Source organism: Passer montanus, unplaced genomic scaffold (assembly GCF_014805655.1).
Source record: "Passer montanus isolate IOZ18808 unplaced genomic scaffold, ASM1480565v1 scaffold10, whole genome shotgun sequence".
NCBI lineage: Eukaryota > Metazoa > Chordata > Aves > Passeriformes > Passeridae > Passer > Passer montanus.
Window position 1 is genome coordinate 35,273,972 of NW_024356505.1, and position 22,819 is coordinate 35,296,790.

General features: G+C 37.8%; 1 protein-coding gene across 1 annotated transcript in view; it reads left to right on the forward strand.

The window, feature by feature from the left end:
* Window positions 1–22,819, forward strand: part of PTPRN2 (protein tyrosine phosphatase receptor type N2) — a 632,217-nt gene that overhangs the window by 231,895 nt on the left and 377,503 nt on the right. The window contains exons 6-9 of the mRNA XM_039710389.1: window positions 4,788–5,250; window positions 11,533–11,787; window positions 13,133–13,173; window positions 14,705–15,078. Coding sequence (XP_039566323.1) covers window positions 4,788–5,250; window positions 11,533–11,787; window positions 13,133–13,173; window positions 14,705–15,078 — 1,133 coding nt within the window. The remainder of the gene's footprint in view (window positions 1–4,787; window positions 5,251–11,532; window positions 11,788–13,132; window positions 13,174–14,704; window positions 15,079–22,819) is intronic.

Consider the following 22,819-nt stretch of genomic DNA (forward strand, 5'->3'; position numbering starts at 1 on the left):
CTGGTAGAAAAGGCCTTTGCTTCATTATTACTAAATTGAAAATGTTCATTGGCTGTAGTTATTATTTTCAGATAAAGCTAACACTGGATTTGGTGCAGAGTATGTAAAGCCATGTCTGCAACATGCAGAGATTGTCAAGGGAGTTCCTCCCTTTCATCTTGAACCTGGCTGGAAGCCTGCTGAGATATCCTGACAGGAGAGCACTGTGTGGGCACAGCAGCTCACCAGCTGAAAGAATTAAATCTTTGTTGTCACAGGACTTGCTGCTTTAGCTGTGATGCTCTGGGGACAGAGCTATGCTGCTTGCTCAGCCCTGCCCCGGGGACTTTCATGCTCCATCCACTCCATAACACCCATGTGGCCCTCAGGTTTCATTGTGGGGTGGATTTCTATCAATTTAAAGGTGACTTGAGCAGTACAAATTCCCAGGCTAATCTTTGATTCAGCAATCAGGCAGTGCCCCTTGTGCTGGGGTTTATTTTGGGGGGTAATATGAGTACAGGTAGCTCCCATGTAGTGAGTTTGCATGAGGCAAGTCTGTGTGAGTCACAGAGCATCTAGACTGTGTCTGGTAGAAAAAACTAAATTTCCTTCACTCCACACAATCAGTTAAGGTATGAAGTAATTTCATTTCTGGTAGTCTTTGGAAAATGTTGTTTTATCCTCCCATAAAGATGGGCTTTTGAGTGTTTGTTGTGATTTTATCTTCTAATTTCAGAGACCATAATGTCAATATCTCAAATAGGCACAGTAAATTAAGAGTTGTAGGTGGAATCATGCTGCAACCAAATTTGGGTGGTAGCAAACATGGGTTAATATCTGCAAATGCATCAAACAGAAAAACATAAATTGAGGGTAGAAGTTTTCTTCATTATGCATTTCATTTTTGTTAGCTCTATATGCCTTCTAGATTTAGCAAATATATGTGCAATAAAGGAAGTATTTTGTTATAAATTTGATTCCATCTTTCTGCACATGGGCAAAATATTCAAGTCAATCTACCCTTTAGTGGATAAATTGAAGGGCATTATGTCTTATGTATCAAATCCTGCACCACTCTTTTAATTTGTATTTTTTTAAATAAAACATGTTGTTTATAGACTTTTCCATAGCGTGTCTGCAAAGTGTAATTTAATGCAACTTTCTGTGAATTTTCATGCAGAAAATGTCAGTTAGTTACATACCTAAGCTATACAAGCCATTGCCCTAACAAATCCATCTTCAGAAAGGTTAGTGTGTGTGGATTTTTTGTAATGTGTGAATTATTGAGAAAGCTTATTTGAAAGGTGGTAAAGGAGAGGGAAATCCTGTGCAGATGGACAAATAAGATTTATTTTTTTTTAACTGAGGGGTGTATCAATTCAGAATACTTTTCAAAGGCTTTGTATCAGTGGCATGAGATAATTGAACAGAATTTTACCAATTAAAAAATGAAATGTTCTTCATGGTAGCCAGGGCTTGTGTTTCAACCCTACTCAGTTTAAACCATCTATATGGTAACTAGTGCATTGTTTTTTCCTGCACATTTCACTTAATGTTTGCTTGGGGTGGGGTTTTTTGTTCTATTACTGGAAGTACTTCATATGAGTCCTGTGTAATTAATCCACAAATGTATTTTCTTTCAAAAATTTCCGGCTCTGTGTTTCCCTCTGCTCCTCCATAATGTTAGAAGATTCTCCAAAGGCACCAATATGGGAATTTACATTCTTTTCACTAACCACAGACTATGCCATTTAACTTTGACATTAATCAAACTAGCAATGTCCATGTTCAGGAGTGGGTTTTGCAAAACCTACTTTAAATAAGATAATCACAGTGCTCTGCAATTTTTATTAATAACATGAGATGTATATTGTCTCTGGATTCTAAATTGCATATTATTGATATTTTTGTTCTATTTTTTTTGTTAAAGTTAGATGTTTTTTTCCCATACCACTTAGGCAAATGCACAGTTTAGGATTGTATTTATCTGTGCTGCAATTTGACTTGGATTTCGTCTTGCATTTCACATGTACTTCTGGTATTTTGTTTGAGATGGGAGCAGCAGGAAGGGGATTTTTTTCTGCTGTGGGTGGGAGATTGCCATACAGCTGTGAGACCCCTTTAATTAAAGTCAGAGCAAACTACATCAGAAGGGCTGCTGTCTCAGTGAAGGCAGCTGAGCTATCAGTGCTCTGCTTTAATTAGAACTTTTGCTATTGCATCCCTTACTGCCCAAAGTGTGACCTGTCAAGCTGCTGAGAGGCTGCCCCTTCCTGACAGAGGTGCAGCTCTGAGCCCAGGACTGGCACACACTTAAATCCAATTTGTGCATGATCACTTGGTGGGTTGCTGGTCTTTTCTTTGTTGGTGTGCTCCTTGTCTGCAAGAACAGTAAATCACTGATCTGTTCATGCTAAAGGGTATTTGGACTTGTTAAATAGCTCATCAAAAGCCAGCCCACATCTCCTAATCTTTCATGTGGTTTGGGAGTGTCCAGCAGTTTCTTCCCCTCTAACTCTTACTAGTAAAGCTTGAGACAAAAGAGAGAGCTGGATATGGGACATAGATCCAAACTGGGGTGCAGCTACCAAGTTGGATTGAGTGATTTCTTGTCTTTCTGTGGCTGAATGGGGAATGTCCTCTTCCCCCTGTTGCATTTCTCCCTTTCCCAGCTCCCTGTTCTTCCTTCCCTTGAGCTCAGGATGTCCTCGGGAAGGCTGCAAGGCAGAGAGAACAGGAGTGGGGAAGGCAGATGGCAGCTTATGTGAATTCTCAGTGAACTGCTCGGGTGTCCTGGGCTGCATTGTGTCATCCTCTGCAGCTCCTCCTCACTCTGGAGAGAATATCATTAGAGACTTAATTACCCCAGGCAAAGAGCCGTTCAAATAGGGAGATAAATGCATCTGACTGGAAGTTTTTCACATTTAGGCTTTGCTATTAAGCATGTAAACAGTGTTCAACTTGCATTTTGACAACTGGTTCCCCCTTGGAGCTGATCAGAGCAATGCCTACCCTGCAGCTGGAGCACTGAACCAGAGCTGCACTGCTGCTGTTTGATACAGTTCCCAGGGGACACTGAAATATTTCATACACAAAGCTGCTTGATCTCTAGCTCTGTGTTTTTTGACACTGCTTCACTGCAGCCCAATTTCTTGGCTTTCACAAAGCGCATTTCTATGTTAAAGACCAACTGCAGAAATCCAAAGCCTTGCCTTGGTAGATCGCAAGCCAAAGTGGCCAAAGTGCCTTTTGTCTCTGTAATAAAATTGCATAAACCATAATCCTATTTAAATCATGATATGGAACCATGGAATGAACCTCTTCAATCATTGCTTAAGGGGAAGAAACCCCTCTTGGAAAGAAATGGGTATGAACATGTATTGTAAAATCCACTGGCTGTCATCAGAAGAAATAAAATTGTTCAGATGGAGAGCACAATTACTGTCAAGAAATTAGGACCTAGGTAAAATCTGAAAGTAATTCTTGATCTCTGGAGGAGTTTATCAGTCTTATTTATTTTGTTTTTACAAAATACATTAGCAAATACATAAATAATGATTTTTCTGTCTGAATCTTTCTAATTGCTCTCCTCTGGAGTGTACAGTGTCTTCATTCCCTCTGTATTTTGCAGCTCCCTCTGTCCTAAATCATTGTGTCATCAGTGCACAGGGACACCAGTGATTCACAATAATTTATAGCAGTGAGTGCTGAAATAGTCCCTGTCCTAAGGCTGCCACATTGTGATGGAGTTTGTGTGACAGTTTAACCAAGAAAGTGCAGCTGAGAAGCAGGACCCATCCTGCAGCACACAAACAGGATGGGATGTAACCTCAGCAAGTGTCCTCAGGGAATCATAAACCAAGAATCTAACTGGAATTATTCTGGACATAAGTAAATCTCTCAGTTCAAAGTTGTGTTTAGCAAGAACTGAAGAAAAATGATTTTTGAAATTATTTAGGAGAATGAAACTGGTTTGCTAAAAAATGAAAAGGCCTGCCTTCAGGTTGTGATTATAGCAAAAATGTCTCTAGGATTAAATCATAGTAAAAAAGAATGTCTATCTGGTGTATCCATGAGAATAGAAACTGAAAACAGAAAACTGTACTATGAGCCCACCTTTCCACTTTTTATTCCTCAGCACTTTTTCAGTAAAAATGTGGTTTGAGCTTGATTGACATGTTTTTAATATTGTTGTTTAATTTGCTGTGGTGTTTTTCCTGAAAATAATAATTTAATTAAGAAACAATTTAAACATTGTTTATACTTTTTTCCCCCTACAGTGTCAGATTATATATTTATTAGAGATTTAATTTAGTGGAAAAATATTTCATTTAGAATAGAACAAAGTACTTAATACGTGCAAAAAAATTGCTTTACTTACTTGCTGTTCCTTTAAAAATGACATTTTTAATTCGACATGCTAGTTTTTGGTAAGTAACCTGAAAAATGGTTATTCTCACAGGTTAAGTAAAAACCAAAGGGAAAGTAAATTTATTAAATTTCCTTTGTCTGTCTGAATACAAATAGTTCACATATAGTTGACACTGAGTTATGTTATTCTCTCTCTAATCTCTTGCTCTTGCTTTTTAATAATTTGATAAACTGGATTTTTGCACGTTAAGTAGTAGTGCCTCTTTGAAGCAACTTAACAGTTTGAGGTTTGCAATTTATATTTGCATGGCAACTTCCAACTATTGTTCTCCTGGCTGGTAAAGCACTGAGGGTTCTACCTCAGATCCCGTCACAACAATAATTACAAAGCAATTCCGACCCCCTTCCTTTTGTCCACCTTCTGCTCTCTCTAGAGCTACATCTACAATGACCCCGCGAGGTACTACACGAGGCAGAACCCCAAAGAGCCATCACCTGCTTTGGCCGGTGCACCCAAATCCCAGCAGGAATTCCCTGAGGGTCCCCGTGGCAGGACATTCCTCCAGCGCCAGCCGGACAAGCTCCCACCGGAGCCAGGAACGGCAAAGAAGAGCCTGATGGCCGCGCTGCACTCCTACATCACCCAGAACCTGTCTGAGCACAGCAGTGAAAGCAGCCCTCCCGGCAGGACTAAAGGCTCTCAGGTTTATGCTGAGAGGTCGTACTCTACGCAGGTCAGTCCTTTTGATGGAACTTTTGCCAAAGGAAAAGCGGAAGATTTCAAAATGCGGAAGCTGTTCCAGCCTGGGCCTGGAGTGCTGAGGCCGACCCCTGCGATGCTGAGTCATAAATCTGCTTCCCCGCATGATCCAAAGGACCCTCTGAGCATTGTGGATGGTAAAGTTGATATTTACTTATTTTTGCTTACCCCTCATGTTTACTGAACATTTTTGAGGAAAAGCAAATAAAATTAGACATTTGATAGATCTCCTAGTATTGGCATATTTATATCTGCCATAAGACAGTAATAATGTTCACCATTCCAGCTACTCTTTCCCTGCAAACATCTACCCACATTCTTCAGCCCACCTTCCATATGCATGCAGAAATATATGGCACTTAGTAAGACATAGCATTTATGTAATTTGTTATATTTTCAAAGCATTTTACAAACAACGCATAATTATGGGTATGTCTTCGCTATCAAATCTGTTTTTATGCATTCATCCCACACGATATGTATAGATAATACAGAAATGCCTGGTTTTGTTCCACATCTCTTTATTTACCTAGAAATTCAAGGACCATGGGTAAAATTCAAAGTTAGGCACAAAAATTAACAGTGAGATGAATTCTGATGCAGAACACAGAGAAAGGAGGAGTCTGTCAGTTCCATGGATAGGTGAACAAGAAGGTGGGGTTGCATCTAGTTTTGTCTGGACATTCTGTAACAGAAAACCCATTTCCTGGATTTTCATCTTTTTTTGATAGTATTGTTTAACAATTATTAGATCTCAGTTTTTTCTTTACGTGATAGTTGAACAAATATTTAAATTAAAATGGAGGGTAACATCCTCATGCTGTTCTGTACTTGAAGCACTGCTTTATAAGATGTGTCTTGGGGATCATGTAGACTTCATAATTCTGATTCATTTTGTTGTTTCTTTAAACTAATCTAACTATCCATGTTATTCCAGTGGTTCAGAATGCCTAAAAAATGAAAGAGTTGATCCCCAGCCATTGTCAAGCACTTTTATCTGTTACACTGCAGTCACCACTACCCCAATGGATTTTGGTGATAAGTAAGAGGGTTCCTTTGAATCCCTCTTTATCATCCATAAAGTCCAATGCTCTTTGATTTGGTTTTTTTTTTTTTTGTTTTTTTGTTTTTTTTTGTTTTTTTTTTTTGTTTTTTAATAATATCCTCCAAAACCAGAACACACACAAACAAGAACACACAGAAATGTCAGAGTTTCAGCAGAGGAAAAATAATGCTTGCAGTCTAAAGGATGCTCAGAAGTGAAAGCATTCTTGGTATGGTGCCCAGAGATAATAGGTTTCAAGGAATGAACTATAATGTAAAATCAAATCCAGGTGGCACTGTAAGTCTCTTGCACAGGTTAGACAATTTTGTTGCTAGACTCAAAACAAACTAGGCACATGCTGGTTTCATTATCCTCCAGCTGTTCCACTTCACCTTTCCTGGTAGGAGCCAACTGGGAAAAAAATGCTTAACACTTACAGGGAATAACATGTTTCACAATTCATTGGGTTGTACTACTTTGACTTCTCATACATAATGTGCCCTATAGGAACTTCTGCCATTGCATTTGCTTTTAAATATTGCATAGACAAGGCATTATGAATTGCTTGAGTAGGAAATACTCTGGTTTCCTTTGTATTTTTGAGCCATTTAATAATCTCACAAGAAAGTGGTGAGGACAGACCCTGGCATAGTCATTGCTAAAAATGCTGTCCATTGGAAAGAAGGTGGTTCAGATTCAGGTTTCCCAGGCTGACCACACAACCTCTTTTTTCTTTTAACCTTTCTCCAATCTCCCTTGTGTTTATGGATTACTGTAGGCTTGTGGGTTGTTTTTCTCTTGCACTCTGTGAACTACAGAACTGTAAAAAACCTGGAAGGATGGGGTGCTCAGTTCTCTGATCCATCTGATAGAGGATTAGACAAAGGCACTGGACTGGGAGAACAATCCAGAAGGTACTGAGCAGATTAGTACTGAGAATTGCTGCAAAACAGTGGCAGGTAAATTCTCTAACAAGGCACCCTGAGGGAGAAATACAAAAGAAGGAAATGCAGAGTTATTTTTCTATCAGATTTGGAAGTTGTTACCTCTAGGAGTAGCATGATGTGCGTGGGCACTGCCTTTGTAGTCACTGTGCAACACTGGAATTGTTAATCTCTCCTCTGCACCAGCCGTATTTAGAATTTGGCTCAGTTTTGTGTGGTTTGTTCTAGTCTACTGATTTTTTTATGTGTTAAATATTACAGAGTATGTCTCTCTGTTCCTTTGAAAAGGTCACAGAATTAGTAATTCAGATGTCTTAAAAAAATAGCAAACTTCCATGTTTATGGAACAAAAATATTTTTTTAATACCTCCTCTCTCTGGCAAAGCTGGAATCACCATTCCATATGGTGCTCAGCTGCTGAGGCAGCTAACATGTGGTCAGTAGGGTGATGGGGTTGAGGAAGACACACCACATTGTGGAATTTCTAACAAAGTCACTGCTCCCATACCATGTGGTTGTCAGGCAAGCTGGCTTTGACTCTTGTGCCAGCAGAATATGAGGCATCATTTATATGCTGTAAAATAAAAATCTGTTTTCCCTGTATAAGGTACTGTTGTTACCTACTGGGGAATTCTACTGGTGGAGCTTATATTAAAAATTACATCTTCTAGGACATTTATGCTTTTACTGCCATTATGGTTCCAGGATAACTATAAAAGGCAGTTTGCATTCATCAGTTGGAAAGCTGGAGCTAAGGGAGAAATCTGGTTTGCAGTTTGCAAGCCCTGTGAAACATGACTGAGCATTGCTGAGTCCACTTAGGAGGGAATCAGTGGGAGACTGTAAAAGCTGTGCACAGGTAAATGCATGTTCAAGTACATGTGCTGCTTAAGTGCTGTGCCATTGCAATATCCATCTGCTTTTTGGTCTTTCTCCAACAATATCTTCTGATTTTAATAAATACATCATATTACCCAAAGGTGTTTGTAAACAGATGCAATGATATTTATCTGCTTATCAGTGTTATCTAGTAATTTACAAATTATTGCAAACATGGACAAGTGCCATAACAAGAAGTGTAAATATCCATATTTACCATGGACAAGGATTAATACCATATCAGTAGCCACGTGAATTTAGCAACACTCTTTATGAAGACCTGCATTTCACCAGGCTGTTACAGACACTTTGGTGACTGTCCCTCCTGGGGTACTAAAAACATGATGTTCCTCCTACTTACTGGCATTGGTTATTGCCTTTGGTGCCTGATATTTTAAGTCACATTGTAGCTGTTCAGTAAAAGTGGGTATAATGCCAGAGTTTTACTCATGTTAATGCAGTATTTAGGAATCTCTTTGATAAAATGTGCCCAGGTGGCAATGACCAGGGCAGGAATGCCAGTATTAGAGGAGCAGGAGGTTCCTCTATATAATACTGAGGTTTTAGTGAGCCAGAAGAACCTTCACTGAACCTGTCAGTATTATTAGGAATAGGGCCTGTGGCCATTCTTTTTTTCATGTTATTCCTTGTTCTCTCATTCCCATTTGTTTGAGATTTAAGACTGCTTTTTTTTGTTGTTGACAATGGATATTAAAGATGAGTCAGAAAATGGACTGGAGAGATAACACTGGGCTAAGAATATAGGTAAAGGAAAAAAGTTAGTTTGGGAAAAATGGAATGGAAATGGCAAAGCTACATTGCCTGCATGTTGTTGAGTAGCTCAGTAGTTGGTCTTGACAGCAGTCTGTGAATCAAATGAAATAAACAAAAATCTAGTTGTGTTACATTAATATAACTCTTTTAATTATATATGTCCTGAAATATAATTCTCTTTTAAGATTTGTCTTCAAATGATGTTTTATTTGTAAAGTTTTAGTTTTGATTTGGATCTGACATATATTCTATCCTTTCATTGCCGACTTTATTAGCTCTGCTTCAATAATTTAGGCTTTTCTGTCAAGATATTGTCCAATAGTTCTGTAAAAGATAAGATCAGAAATTATACCTAAGCAGACACAAGGCTCCTGTGGTAATGCAATAGTACTGTTTTCTTCCTAGAGCGTAGTTTTCTGCACTGCTGCTCTGTGTAGTATCTCCACCTCTCTGCCAGGTAGCTCTTGTGCTTCTTGAAAAAGTGTGTTGAACTCAGGTTGATCAAATGTATTTAAAGATTTTGTTGCAGTTTGGATTGATTTGCTCTTGTAAATTCCTTCCTAAACGAAAGCATTTTGTCACTATGCTTTTACTAAAATGATTAAATTCGTAACAGGGGATGGATACAATAAAATGGAAGGAAACTTTTCAAAGTTTTCTCCGAAGTGTTGCTAAGCTTCCATCAAACTTCAGTATTGGTTTTGCTGCCTCCACATATCTTGGCCCAGAGAGTTTGGCACAGATTGAGTTTACATCTTTGATTCACATTTCTGAGCACTTGCTTTCCTGTACAAAGCTCTCTGCTGTTCCAGTATGGTACCAAAATCTTTGTCAGCTGGCAGTTTGAAGTAATATCACAGACATAACCTGTGTTTTTTTATTGATAATCACAATTAAGTGTACTTATAACTATGCTTTTTAAAGGACATCTAAAAAATTAACATTTTGCAAGATTAGCTTGTATTTTATATTACTGAATTTTATAATTAGTAGAATTTTGTAATAACATCATGGTGGATTATTGGAAAGATGTTCCCTTTTTACCTGGAAAAGAAAGTACATCAAAGAAACACCTTCCCTGTATGTCAACCCCCTCTTAGACACACAGTAAATCTATTATTTAAGCTGTTGAAGCTCTTTGGCTTTTTATAGACTAATTAGTTAAGGGAAAATGGCATTATTTTGTTTGGTGAATTTTGGGTCAGATCAGGGGAAATTAGTCTTTTCCTTGAGATGGAATTGGGAAATCTGATGGAGAGATGCTGATGGTGAGCTCTTCACTTAAAACTGAGGGGTCCAAAAACTGGCAGATGTGTCCAAGGTCTTGGCCTCTTATTCCTAATAAAAAATAGTCCTTGATGCTTGTCTCCCTGCAAAATCACAGATGTTCCACTGCCTCTTCCCTGAAGCAGAAGTCTGTTAACTACTTTAACTTCTTTTCTAGTCTATGTACTTCTTCCTCCTTTGTTGTGAGGAAAAAGAAAAATCCTTCTTTTTAGCCCTTCTTATGACATTGGTTTTCCCTGTTTCCCTACTTTTAAACTCATTTTTATGTGAGCGTGAAAGCTGACAGCATGATCCCAAAATCTTGCTTACAGATGATGGTGTCCAACCGCTGGGCTTGACATGGATAGTGTTACTATTGAGAAAAAAGGTTGGATGGCACCTTCAAACTGCTTACATGTAAATTCATACATTCAACAGCGATTTAAAAGCAGTCCTTATTTTCCTCTTCCTATACAATACTATGTGAGTTTTCTTGCTTGCATGCATATGCATAAATATGTTAAATTTCTTATCAACATGAATAAGCAGAAGAGAGGCATGATTGGAAATGGTTTGGTGTGCTACAGTAAGCACTACATTTAGTGTTTCATACTCCAGGGGACATTAGGCTGAGTTTTGCAGAGTTCTACAGACTGATAGTGGAGGTGCAATATATGCAGTCAGAAAAGTGCCTTCCCTAGGGAGATGTTATGCTCCATCTTCTGACTCACCTTTAATATCCATTGTCCTTGAATTTCCTTATCTTCAAAACTTTTATCACATCGAAAGTGTTTTGCTGTTTGGTTTTGTTGTTTTTTTCTCAATGTGACTGGTAACACATTCATAGCTGGCAAACTAAAACAAGTTCTGTATACCTCTATATCATCTATATCTACATCATTCTATATCATCTATATATGTTCCAAGAGAAATTAATACAATTTAGAAATTTTGTCCTTGACATATCCATGTATATAATGGACATATGTTTATATCCCCTTCTAATTGATGAGGAGCTTTTTGATTGAAAGACAAAATATCTGGCTCATTTTTTCCCAGAACTCTGTATAGCTTATATAGATATACTTGTGAAAGCAAATCACCAAAGAGAACTGATCACTAGGAAACAGTCATGTTGTTTGTACTGTTTTGCAGCTAAAAAAAAAGAAATGAGGCTACTTTAACACTTGTTTTCAGTATTTTGAGTCAATTTAGACTAGAAAAGAATGTCCTTGTAAAGATAAAGTGATAATTTCATGCCCTCTCTCTAGAAGAATTTGCTGGGTTATAGTATCATACATCCCCCTGCCCTGGCACAGATTCACTTCATCATATACTTTAACATCCATTAAGAATCCTGTGTTTTCTGTAAGGAATGCAGCACCTTCCTTTAAAAAGCAGATACTCTCCATGAAGGGAAAGCTATCTAAATTTTTTAGGAAAAATTAAAGATATAAGCACACGTGTTTCATGTATGCAGATAAATGTGATTATGTTGTTTTCTCATCCAGAGGCACTGATTAAAAATATATTGAAGGACCTAGAGAAACACCAAGTGAATGTGGAGAATCTCAGCTCAACAGAGCTGGATGAAATCGCTGATACTATCGCCACTGCAATCCAAAGTGTTGACATTCAAGAAGAAACAGAAAAAAATGCTGGAAAAACTAAAGAAGACAAAACAGAAGCACAAGTGAAGAAAGGAGATGCTCAAGGAAGGACAGAGCTTCAGACTGGATTAATGGAAAATAGTGTTAATATACCAGGTATTAATTTTAGAAGTTTTAAAAGACAACTACCCTGATTTTCCTCTAATGCTTCACCTTAGTGCTAGACTTCTAAAAAAAGAAGGTGTGAGGGAAAGTTTCTGTATTTCCCAAAAGGCTGTGGAATTTTAGATTGTTGTTTTCTTTTTACAACAGTTTCTTCATTTACTAAAAAAAAAAAAAAATCTGCTTATGATCCCTCTGTCTTCAAGCTTTAGAAACAAGATAAACCTACACACCCAATTATCCTGAAATAAGAATTGCTTTATGCTGTGTGGTCTAATTTCCTATTCTTGAAAATTAGAAGTTTAAGCAAAATGATAATGGAAACTATTATATTGCAAGATGTATTTCCAAATATGCAGAGAAAAAGTTATGATTTACAGATAATATTTTTTAACATGCTACAGTTACTTGCAGAAGAAAATCTGTGACAAGTTACAGGTACAAACCCACTTGTTCCCTTTCCTTCTTAGGGAATAAGAAGAGTTATTATGGTTATTTGTTTCTGTCTGCACACAGAAATCTGGTGATGCAAATTCAGGAGCCACAGTAATTGCCACTAATGAGTGAATACCACAGTGGAACATAAGTTACTGCTCATCCTTTTCTATTTTAGGATTGTTATAATATCTTGTATGCCAGAAATGTGTACTGGAAGTCATAAAAAATTATTTTCATGTTTTCATGGTGACATACTGAAATCTTTACTAGTTAGGGATATTCTGGTTATTCTGATTGCCAGATTTTGTTATAGATTTAAAGGAGCAAACTTGAGGATTTATTTGAATCATGCTGAGGATGATGAATGACATTCAGTTCATAAAGCAAAAAGCCAGTGTTATTTAACTGAGGTTAAGGATGTGACTGAATATTATCACTGCAGTTAAATTGTAACATGATTTTGGTGAATGATATCTTTTGAATTATGTCATTTTCTTCCACCAAAGTAGGTATGAGGGAAATATATGTTTCCATTTCCTTTACCATAAATGTCCATTCAGCAAGCTAGAGCCATTTTATTCTGGTTTGTTTTTTGATTTTTTCCTCAGATATTGGTAAACTGATATGATGATTTGACACTTAATTAGCAAAGTAACACTATTACATTGGCTCTTGAAGTACTCTGTCTATTGATCTCACATTAATTTGCTACCAAAGGGGGGTTAGAATAACAATAACAAATTATACAGTGCTCCTTTCTCTGCCCTTTCAGCTTTGATGTCTCAATGTTTAAATCACATAAAAAGACCACTGCTAAAAAGCAGTGAAGAAGAGAAGTCTTTGTTTTGTATATGATGTTTGCCCTTCATAACTATATATTTGTGCTTTTCGTATCCTACAGACAATGGAGTGCATGAAGCCAGTGTGAGAAGTGATAAAGAGGTAGAGTACCAATATTTTAACAAAATAAGTATTCTGTCTCAGAATATCAGGTTTCTGTGCAGTGAAAGACAAACTCACACTTCGGAATTATAAGACTTGTTCTAAGTTTTGTATGGCTATGATTCAATACCACACATAGATGTGTTGTTGTTGATGCATTGAAATATTAAATGAGCATTTATTTAAACCTTAACCAAAATGGGTTTTGATGTTCAAAAATCAAAATCAAGTCCTTTTTACCCCCTTTCTCTAATTTTTAAATAGACAGAATTCATCATAGATTGAGAAAGTTCGGACAAATTCAGGCTTTTCCTCAAATCAGTAGATTTTGAGCATTGAGGTGTTCTTGAAAATACTTTCTCCCCTGAAAATGCTTTCCCCCACTGTTCTCTGACTCTTAGTTCTGGGGAACATCAGGCATTTCAAAAGCTCTAGGAATTACATCTCGTATCCTAACTAGTAACATCAAAATTAGCATTTTAACCCAGATTACTTTTACAATATTCCTCCTGAGCTTTGAATCATATCCTATGGATTGCTGTCCAATATGTAGCCATTTCTGAGGTATATTCATCTTTCTATTTCTCAGTTTCATGGAGCAGAAAAAATTCAAAGAAATATTTTTTAAAAACTGTGTGAAACTTCTCCTACTATGTACTCTATCAAAAGCTAATACTGCAAGACTCATAAACGGGCAAATCCTCTTGTGTTCACAGTAATCTCTTTGGTCTTTGTACCAAGCAAAGGAAACACACATAGACAGAGTGGCAGGAGCTTTAAACACCCACATGAAAATCATCAAGGAATGAAGTGCTGTAGTCACAACAGACTTGCAGAGGATCCCATGTATAAATTTCTTAGTGACAGTTTGAATATAATTTATTGTGTCACAGAGCACAAAGTGCCCATTAGCCATCATTTCCTTCCAAATGCTTGGCTGCAATAAAGTTATGTAATGAAACTAGCTAAATAAATTTTTCCAGGCACCTGTTTTGACTTTGGCTCATTTGCTTATTGTTGATTTATTAGACAGATTCTGGTTTTCTGTGATCATATTTTTAGCTTGTTGGATCACTCACATACAATTTGTCACCATTTCTAGAGATGAAGAAGGGAAACAGAATTGGTCATATAATATCTTTTCCTTTTCTGGTGTTATAACTTGTGAGACCCAAGAGTTATGAAAGTTTCCAGGCCCAACCCAGGAATACTGATAGACATTTCTGTTTTCTCCTTTCCATTGACTTACCTGATTAAAAAAAAGTCACCTTTGTTAATACTTAGACATACAGACACGTGGAAACTACTGAAAAAAATAGTGGCATAATTTAATGTTCTTTTATTATTACTGAATAAACAGCATGTTCTTAACATAGTCTAGCAGCTTATAGAAATTAAGAAAATGACCATGCAACAGTTGTATGTGCATACTCTATCATATCAATAAGAATTTGAAAAAATTGTATCCAGGTTTGGTGAATATAACCTTCCTGTGTTTAGTTTTAAAAATAATATTATTCTTTTAATACAGGAGAACACTGCAAAACTAATTAGATTCTTGAATGAGAATGCATTATCTGAAAAGATGCATAAAGACCTTATATCTGAAGAACCTACAAAGACAGAAACGAAGAAATCTGAAGAAACTGACCCTTCTTCCTCAGAAGAAACAAATGCTGGTGTGGAAAATGTAAAAAGTGAGACTTTCTCAAGGGAGCTGACACCTGCAAAGAACAGTGACTCTGACTCCAAAGACCCAAGCCAGACCAGCTACTGGATTAAGAATGCTTTAATGCAGGAAGGAAACTCCTATGAAAAGACTCAGAAAAACACAGGACAAGGCTTACAGCTTGAAGTGAAACCTTCTCAGGAGGAGGAATATGGCTATATTGTGACAGTGAAAGAGTAAGTACAACAGCCAATTTGAATGGCATTTTTAACTGGGGGAAAGATAAAGTCATTGCACCTAGTGAAATATGAATGTACAAAAGGAAAATGCCACAGGCCTGATTTTTAATACATCTGAAACTATTTGGAACCTGTTCAGTACTTTGATGAAAATACAAGAAAACAGTTCTGTTTCCTTACAGTTGCCTTTCCTCCCTTCTAGAAGACGTTAAATTTGTAGGTCTTTTGCTTAGACCTCTCTCTATCTTCTCATGTTCTAGTGACCTTCCAATATGTCAGTAAGTGTGCTTATGGCTAGGATGAGAGCTTTAAATATTTGACTTGAAAGTAGTCTAAATATCAATGCCTGAGTCATTCTTTCAGAAAAACGACACACAATAATACAGCACAGTATTTTCTCTGAGGTTTTTGTTTTGATCTGAAAATAACTTACATAGGACTCCAAGCATCACATATGCAGCTAGTTTGGAAAGAAAGACCTAATGCTTTCAGGTCATGCCACTAATGAATTTGACATTTAATACTACACTTTCAAAAAGGTAACTTTAGCCCCCTAATGATGCACAGTTCATTACAGGATTTGGGATTTTAGAACCATGAAGGCGCTTTTACATTCTTTTTCCCTCTGCAGGACAATGTTATATTTGATTAGTGATCCTGACTCCTGTTCTGTAAGAAACTTAGAATTTCTAGGATGAGCTTACAAATCATTGTCCAGCATCATAGAGAAACTGAGGCAGAAATTTCTTTAGATGTATTGATTCTTTTGACTCTCTTAAACTTATTAATGGGATTGAAGGCAATAGGCTTGAGGAGAATTCTTGTTTTTACTATACTGTGTTGCATTGAAATGCATGTGGCTGCACATTAGAAACAGACCAGAAACTGGTGGAATTCCTCTTTAACTGCACCTCTTCATTCCTGCCTAGGAATGTTATGTGAAGCAGTAGAACACAGTTTTTCCCCAGCTCAGCACTACTTCCCTACTTCCCCCAGCTCTTTTAACTCATATCCATATGGAAGACTCCTTTATTCCAAAGAGTATCATGATGACACCATCTCCTTTGACTCCCCAGACTTATTTGGCTCATAAATGCACTAACAGCCAGAGCTGTGTGAAATGGGAGACATTATGAATTTCAGTGTTCATAACCTGGAGATTCTTCTGTATCATCTTACCTGGATTTCTTCCTAGCTAGTCTTCCACTGATGGGTTTTCCCTGAATTATGTCTGTTATTATTCAATGAAACTTGCTAAAGAAGGTAATTTGTCCAAAGATTCTTGGTTCTAGAGGAGTCCATATACACAAATATAATTTATCCTCTTTACCATTTTTAATGGTTTTTAACTGCCTAGCTGGCCAGGACCAGAGAGTGGTGGGGAATGGAGTTATGTCCATGGTTATAACTGGGCAGACACCAGTGTGTTCCACAGGGCTCAGGACTGAAGCCAGTTCTGTTTAACATCTTTGTTGGTGATCTGGATGAAGGGATCAAGTGTGTCCTCAGTCAGTTTTCATGTGGAAACCAATTTAGGAGGGAGTGTTGATCTTCTGAAGGGCAGGAAGGCTCTGCAGAGAGAAAAGCCTCAACTTGCACTAGAAGATATTCAAATTGCATGTTAGGAAAAGTTCACAGAAAGGGTTGGCAAGCTTTAAAACAGGCTGCCCTGGGAAGTCACCATGGCTGGAGGCATGTACATGGGTCAAGTAGGGACACAATTTAGTGGTGGACTTGGCAGGGCTGGGTTAACAGTTAGACTCAATGATCTTAGAAGTCTTTTCCAACCTAAATAATTCTATGATCCTGTGATTCTGCTCAGTGCTATAGCTGACATTTGAGGGAAAACACGTTCCCTATAGCTGACATTTGAGGGAAAACGTTCCCTATTAGCTTCTGAGGTTTTGCAAGCATGATCCAAGGAGGTATTAGCATTGCTGCACTGTACTCCATGAAATGCTAAGAAGATGCCAGCGTTTAATTGTGCCACAAACCAAAGATAAACATTTCCATCTAACACTAGAAGTAAAGATTTGTGATACTTTAAAGACTTGCTAAAATGGCAGTCTGATTGTCAATGGCAAGAGCAGCAGGTCACTCCTGCTGTGTTTGTCAAGTGACCTTTCAGATGGTTGCAGCACTGCAATCCATACCAATCCATATTATCCATCAGTGCTAAGCTTTGGAATGAATTGACACTTTCAGTGCAGAAAATTGCCCAGCAAATCCTCCACTGTGCTGCTTCAGTACTTTATTATTCTGAGAAACCAAACAAATTGGTGATTTACTTTGTTTGCTCTCTTTCAAAAAATGGCCATTCTACCACTGGAGTATTTGTGTGGAATTTGTTTCTTTCTCAGTGTAATTGCTTTGAAGTGTTTTATTAATTTTAATTCTAAAATTCCAAAGTAATCTTATTTTTTAAAAGTAATCTATGGGATGTTATTTTCATTTGTGTTCTGCTTTTTCCACAGTTATAAAGTACCTGTGTTATAGTTGGGAAACATCAGTGTGAGCTCTCTAGTCAGAGAAGTCTTGCCTTTGGACTCTTTCTATTTTCTGAAGTTCTAGTTCTTTGCATTTGGGAAACTTATTTTTTTGTTTAAAACCATGCCAATTCTCCCATTTGTTTGGCAGTATGTGCTCTAAATTGAGGGCATAGATCCCACAATCAAAACATTTACACAGTGTTTAGTCTTCTGAGTATCTCATGAGGAAACTCAAAGCCTGACTTTCCAGAAAACATAGTTCTTACCACCTCCAGTAAATCTGAATGTAAGCTGCTGCATGCTCAGCAGTTTAAATAGCCAAGCTGGTGTGCAATTTCTCAAATATGAGATTGAGTAGCTAGACTTAAATGCACTAAGAAAAATCCTAGTTTGAAAGTTGGTCTCTTTCCACTGCATATCACAGAGTCTTTCAAGCTTCAAAATCAAGTCATGCTTGTCTGAAACCATGCTTGGACACCTAATGCAGAGCAACCCATCCTGTTTTGTGATTTATCAGAGGGCTTGTACTTGAAGTTTTTCTTAGAAAGACTAGATCACAGACGGCTCATGGCAGCTCCCTTAGCTTGTGAGCCAACTCCTGGCATTGTTGTGTTATGCATTTGCAGGATAGTTCATTTTTTGTCATATGCTAGGTCTCAATTGCAGGCTGTCTGTGTAAGATTGCATAGGTTGTAAATCTGTTCACACCACGTTAGCAGAGCTGGATCCTGCATGCATGGCTCTGCATTTCATGGAGGGAGCTGCAATTCTGCTCAGGTGCTGGGAAGAAATAGGACTTGTGTTCACAGTGTAAAGTTGCTATGGAATATGATTAGTCTGACCCATTTAATGTGCTGAAGGGTTGGGTTAATTGCAAATGCTTGATATTATTTCTCCACCTTTACAAATGTGATAAATGATACTGCTTTGCATATAATGATTATTTCCTCAGGATGGCATTCGGGTTAGGACCCTGAAGCTGGGTTGTGCAGAAGTCTTGGTTTATTCCTCAAGTTTTCTGTTTTCCTAGGCATATCATTAAATAATCATATTTTTATGATCTTCATAATTTTTTCCCTACCAGGTGGAAACATTTTAATTGCATTTTAAAATTAAATTTAAAATAAATAGGAAATATTAATCACAATATCTACAGCACTGAAACAGGGCTGATATGTTCTCAGTTACTAGATCTTGATGTTTCTTAGAAGCTGAGCATTTATATTCCATGAGGCTCTGCAGCTCTTTTTAGAAAATAATAACAGAATGTTCTTGTCTTTTAATACATCTTCAAAAAGAAACACTGATTTGACCCTCTCTGTATAGCTCACTGTCCTTTTTGAAATCATTATTCTACTTACAAGTGCACTTTATTAAGGGAAAGCGATTTGTTCATATTCTTCACTTAATTTCTACAATTGGCTTTAAAATGAAGAGAAATTATAAATACACATAAACCAGAAAATCTGTTGCTACTGAAGTCTGTTAAAATCACCAAAGAACAGCATTGCTAACATTAGAAAAAAAATTAAATGTAAAATTTTTATCTCTGGTTTTTCACTTCCCTTATATAATATTCCCTTGTGTAAATAAGTTCCATAAATGTCCATAAGTGATTTTAGAACCAAAGGTTTTGCTTCTGACAACATAGCTTGACCCCCTATCAGAATAATACACATGGAAAATCCTTTCTGGTAAAATTATCCAGTAGGTACAATTTGGTCTTTTTGTATCAGCATGTGGGGAGACATCATTCTAGAATGTTCTGTTGCCAACTCCTCATGCATAATTATTCATGGTCCCTAGAGTTTTCTAGACGTGAAAACTTTCTTCCATCTATAATTCTTCAGTTTTCTTGTGATTCTTAGAAAGTGACAGAGATCATATCTCCCATATTACTGCTTCACTGCCTCAATTTTGATATTATATATTCCCATGGGAAAATGATGTTTCATGCTTCCTATTCATCCACAAGAAAATAACAGAGGAGCAGTAGTTAGTCTGGCTTTGTCACAGAGAGTACTAAAGATTGCCTTTTTTTTAAAATGCATGTGTTCAGCTTTGTATATTTTTATTATCTGTATATGCACAGAGATATGATAATCTGTTCTACTTCAGCTGCCCTTAGCTTTTGAGCTTTCAAAATCTGTTGAAATATATTGTGACAGAATGTGATTCTCACCTGCTGATGTAGATAATTTTACAGTAGAAGAGTCCTTCCCAGTGCCCATCTTTCCCTCCTCGAAGGGTGCTGCTTTCATGCATATTTTCCTCGTTTTTTTTGAGGCCAGCTCTGCATTTTTACCTCTATAGATAATTTTACAAGAGAAGAGTCCTTCCCTCCTCGAAGGGTGCTGCTTTCGCACATATTTTCCTCGGTTTTTTTGAGGCCAGCTCTGCATTTTTACCTCTAGAAGAACACAGAGGGAAAATTTTCTAATTATTGTAGCTGGTGACCAGCCAATCCACTGCACTGACGATTAATGGCAAGCATTCACTCCAATCCTGATGCAGTGGGCAATTTTGGGAGTGTGCCTGGAGTCCTCAGTAGCACCACAAGAACTCCCTCAGGTTTGTATTACTCCACTTACTGAGCAGGAATGGCTGCTGACCTGGTTGCCCAGGCCAGGCATTCCCAGACACTCTCATTCTCCTTTCCATGCCTCTGTGCTGCTTTAGCAGCCTATGTTTGGGTTTTCCATGCCTGGTCTTTGGAAGAGCAGCTGGTTCAGGTACTCCAGCAGGTACTCACTCTCAGTGAGCAGGTTCAGGTCACTCTGCTGACTCCAGGCTATAGAACTGCACATGAAATATGCCCAAACTAAGATGGGGCTGGGGGCTGTGCTTTGTTTTCATAAACAGTGGGAGTCCTTAAAACCCTGAGATGCTGCAATATGTCACAATAACATATGGTCAGTTCTTCTAGGATATCACAGTGCTTTTTTGGGTAATTACCATTCAGGTCATTATGAAAAAGCAATGAATTTTAAACTTTTGAAATGAGTGAGAACAAGAAAGCCAAAGATCAGGATTCCTGGGAATGCAGCATACTGAATCATAGTGCAGTCTGTTATCTGACAGTACTTTTTCATCAGTGTTGTTCTGCCCACTCCTGGGAAGCTCAGATGTAAAAATGCCATCAATGAATTTTCATGCCTTTTATTTTTTGTTTTAATTTCTTAACTTACATTTTGTGTACAAAATTTAAATGGTCGACCACTAAAAATTAGAATGAAGGAATTTCATAAATAGAAAATCAGTGAATAAATTTGAACAGCAGTTCTCTGGGCAACCTGTGCCAGAGTCTCAGTAAAGAATCTCCTCCTAACATCTAACCTAAACCTATTCTCTTAGTTTGAAGCTATTCCCCCTTGTCCTGTCACTACACTTCCTGATAAAGAGCCCCCTCTGACTTCCCTGCAGGTCCCTTTCAGACTCTGGAAGGCTGCTCTGAGGTCCCCACACAACCTTCCCTTCTCCAGTCTGAACAATCTGAGCCTTCTCAGCCTGTCTTCATAGGAGAGGTGCTTTATTCCCTTTATGAACTAGTATTTGTGTTTCTTCAGCTCATTTCTTGAACACTGTATTGCTGGATATTCTTTGTCATTTTGCATTATAAATTGGTCTGGGCTTTATCCTGCCTTGAAAGAAAAATGGAAGATATGAAGGAAGGGAAAGAATTTAAAGTCAAAAGTGCATTAAAATGTGTATCATCATTTGTCCTCAATGTCATTTACTAATTACTTGTATGAAGAAGTAATTTGATATGAAAGAACAGGTTTGCATTTTCAAGGCTTTGTTGCATCAGAGATTCAGGGTGCATGACAAGTGAACCCTGTAGCTGTTTCCAGCATTCAGCTCAAAATGCATTAGGGAGTACTTTGGTGGGGTCCATTTCAGCCTCAGAAGGGAGGGCAACACAATCATGGCACAGATTATTGCCATTATTTCTGTGCTTCTGCAGGCGACAAAGCAGCTGTATGAATTTGTTACTATTAACACAGCTGGAGGTACTGAATGTTTGAAGTAATGCAAGCACAGGCTGGCACAGTGTCACACTTTGATTATAACTCCAGAGAGTTGGTCCTTCTCAACTTCTCACTCCCCTGTTTCCAGGATGCTGTTATCTCCTCTGACCTTCATAGCCCAACCACTGCCATTGATTTTTAGCGAGTGTCATTTGTGTTACAAATTGGTCTGGACTTGAATCTGTCTGTATTAAGAGGTTTAGATTCACACTTACTGATGGTGGGAAAAGAGGGAAAAAATTACGGAAAGTGGGAATTTGCTGAGCTGTCAAAACAGAAGTAAGCTTAAAAAGGTTTTATGGCTAATATAGCCTTTGAGGAAACAGGCATGAAAAAATGAAAGTGCAGCCCAATGCAATAAAATTGCAGTGTCCTTAAAATGATTACAATAACAGTGCTGTGAAGTCAGACAGCTCTCAAACAATCCAGTGAATAGCTCTGTGCTTCGAAGTTGCTGTCATGAATTCTGAATAAATGTGAACCATTTACAAAATTAATCATTATTTAACTTCATGTAAGACACAGACTGTATTCAAACCAAAATAAATCCATGAAATGCATTCCCTATCAAAGTCTTTACTGGAGATGTGTGCTTCAAGATGTATGAAGTTACACTGAAGCATAGACAAAAAACTCAGACTCGGGAAGACAAGGCAGGCTGTTCTAACACCATGGACTTAAAGCATCAGTGTCCAGGACTTTTATTATAGATTATCAGATGAGTTACTCTCAGGACACTTCCAGACAAGAGCAATAAATACAATTTCAGTGTCTAAATTTTTTTAGGCTTGGTAGGCTCAGAAAGAATTTAATGGCAACACTATAAAATCGGTATTGAGTGTTCCCAGTAGTCCTTGCCATGGCACTTACCTCCTCTATGACCCGCAGTGAACCCCTCCAAGGTCTCCATTTCTTCTCCATTGTATGGAAAATATGCATTGTTATTGTGATGACTGAGACTTTCTTTGTGTCTAGAAAAAGAGAAGTAGGAGGTGGAGAAGGCTGGATTTGATAACTTTATGCAGTGGTTGCCAGCCTGATGAGAATGGCAGAGTCATGGCACTGTGTTGCATTGTCTTTTCCTAGAGGCTGTGTGCTACCCGAGGTGGCAGGAGCACTTCCTCCATCCTTAGGGCTGGAATAGATGATGCCTTCTCCATTTATTCCCTCAGGCAAATGTGACATCCTTCCTTTGGATTGTGAGGTGTGTGGCTCAGAAGC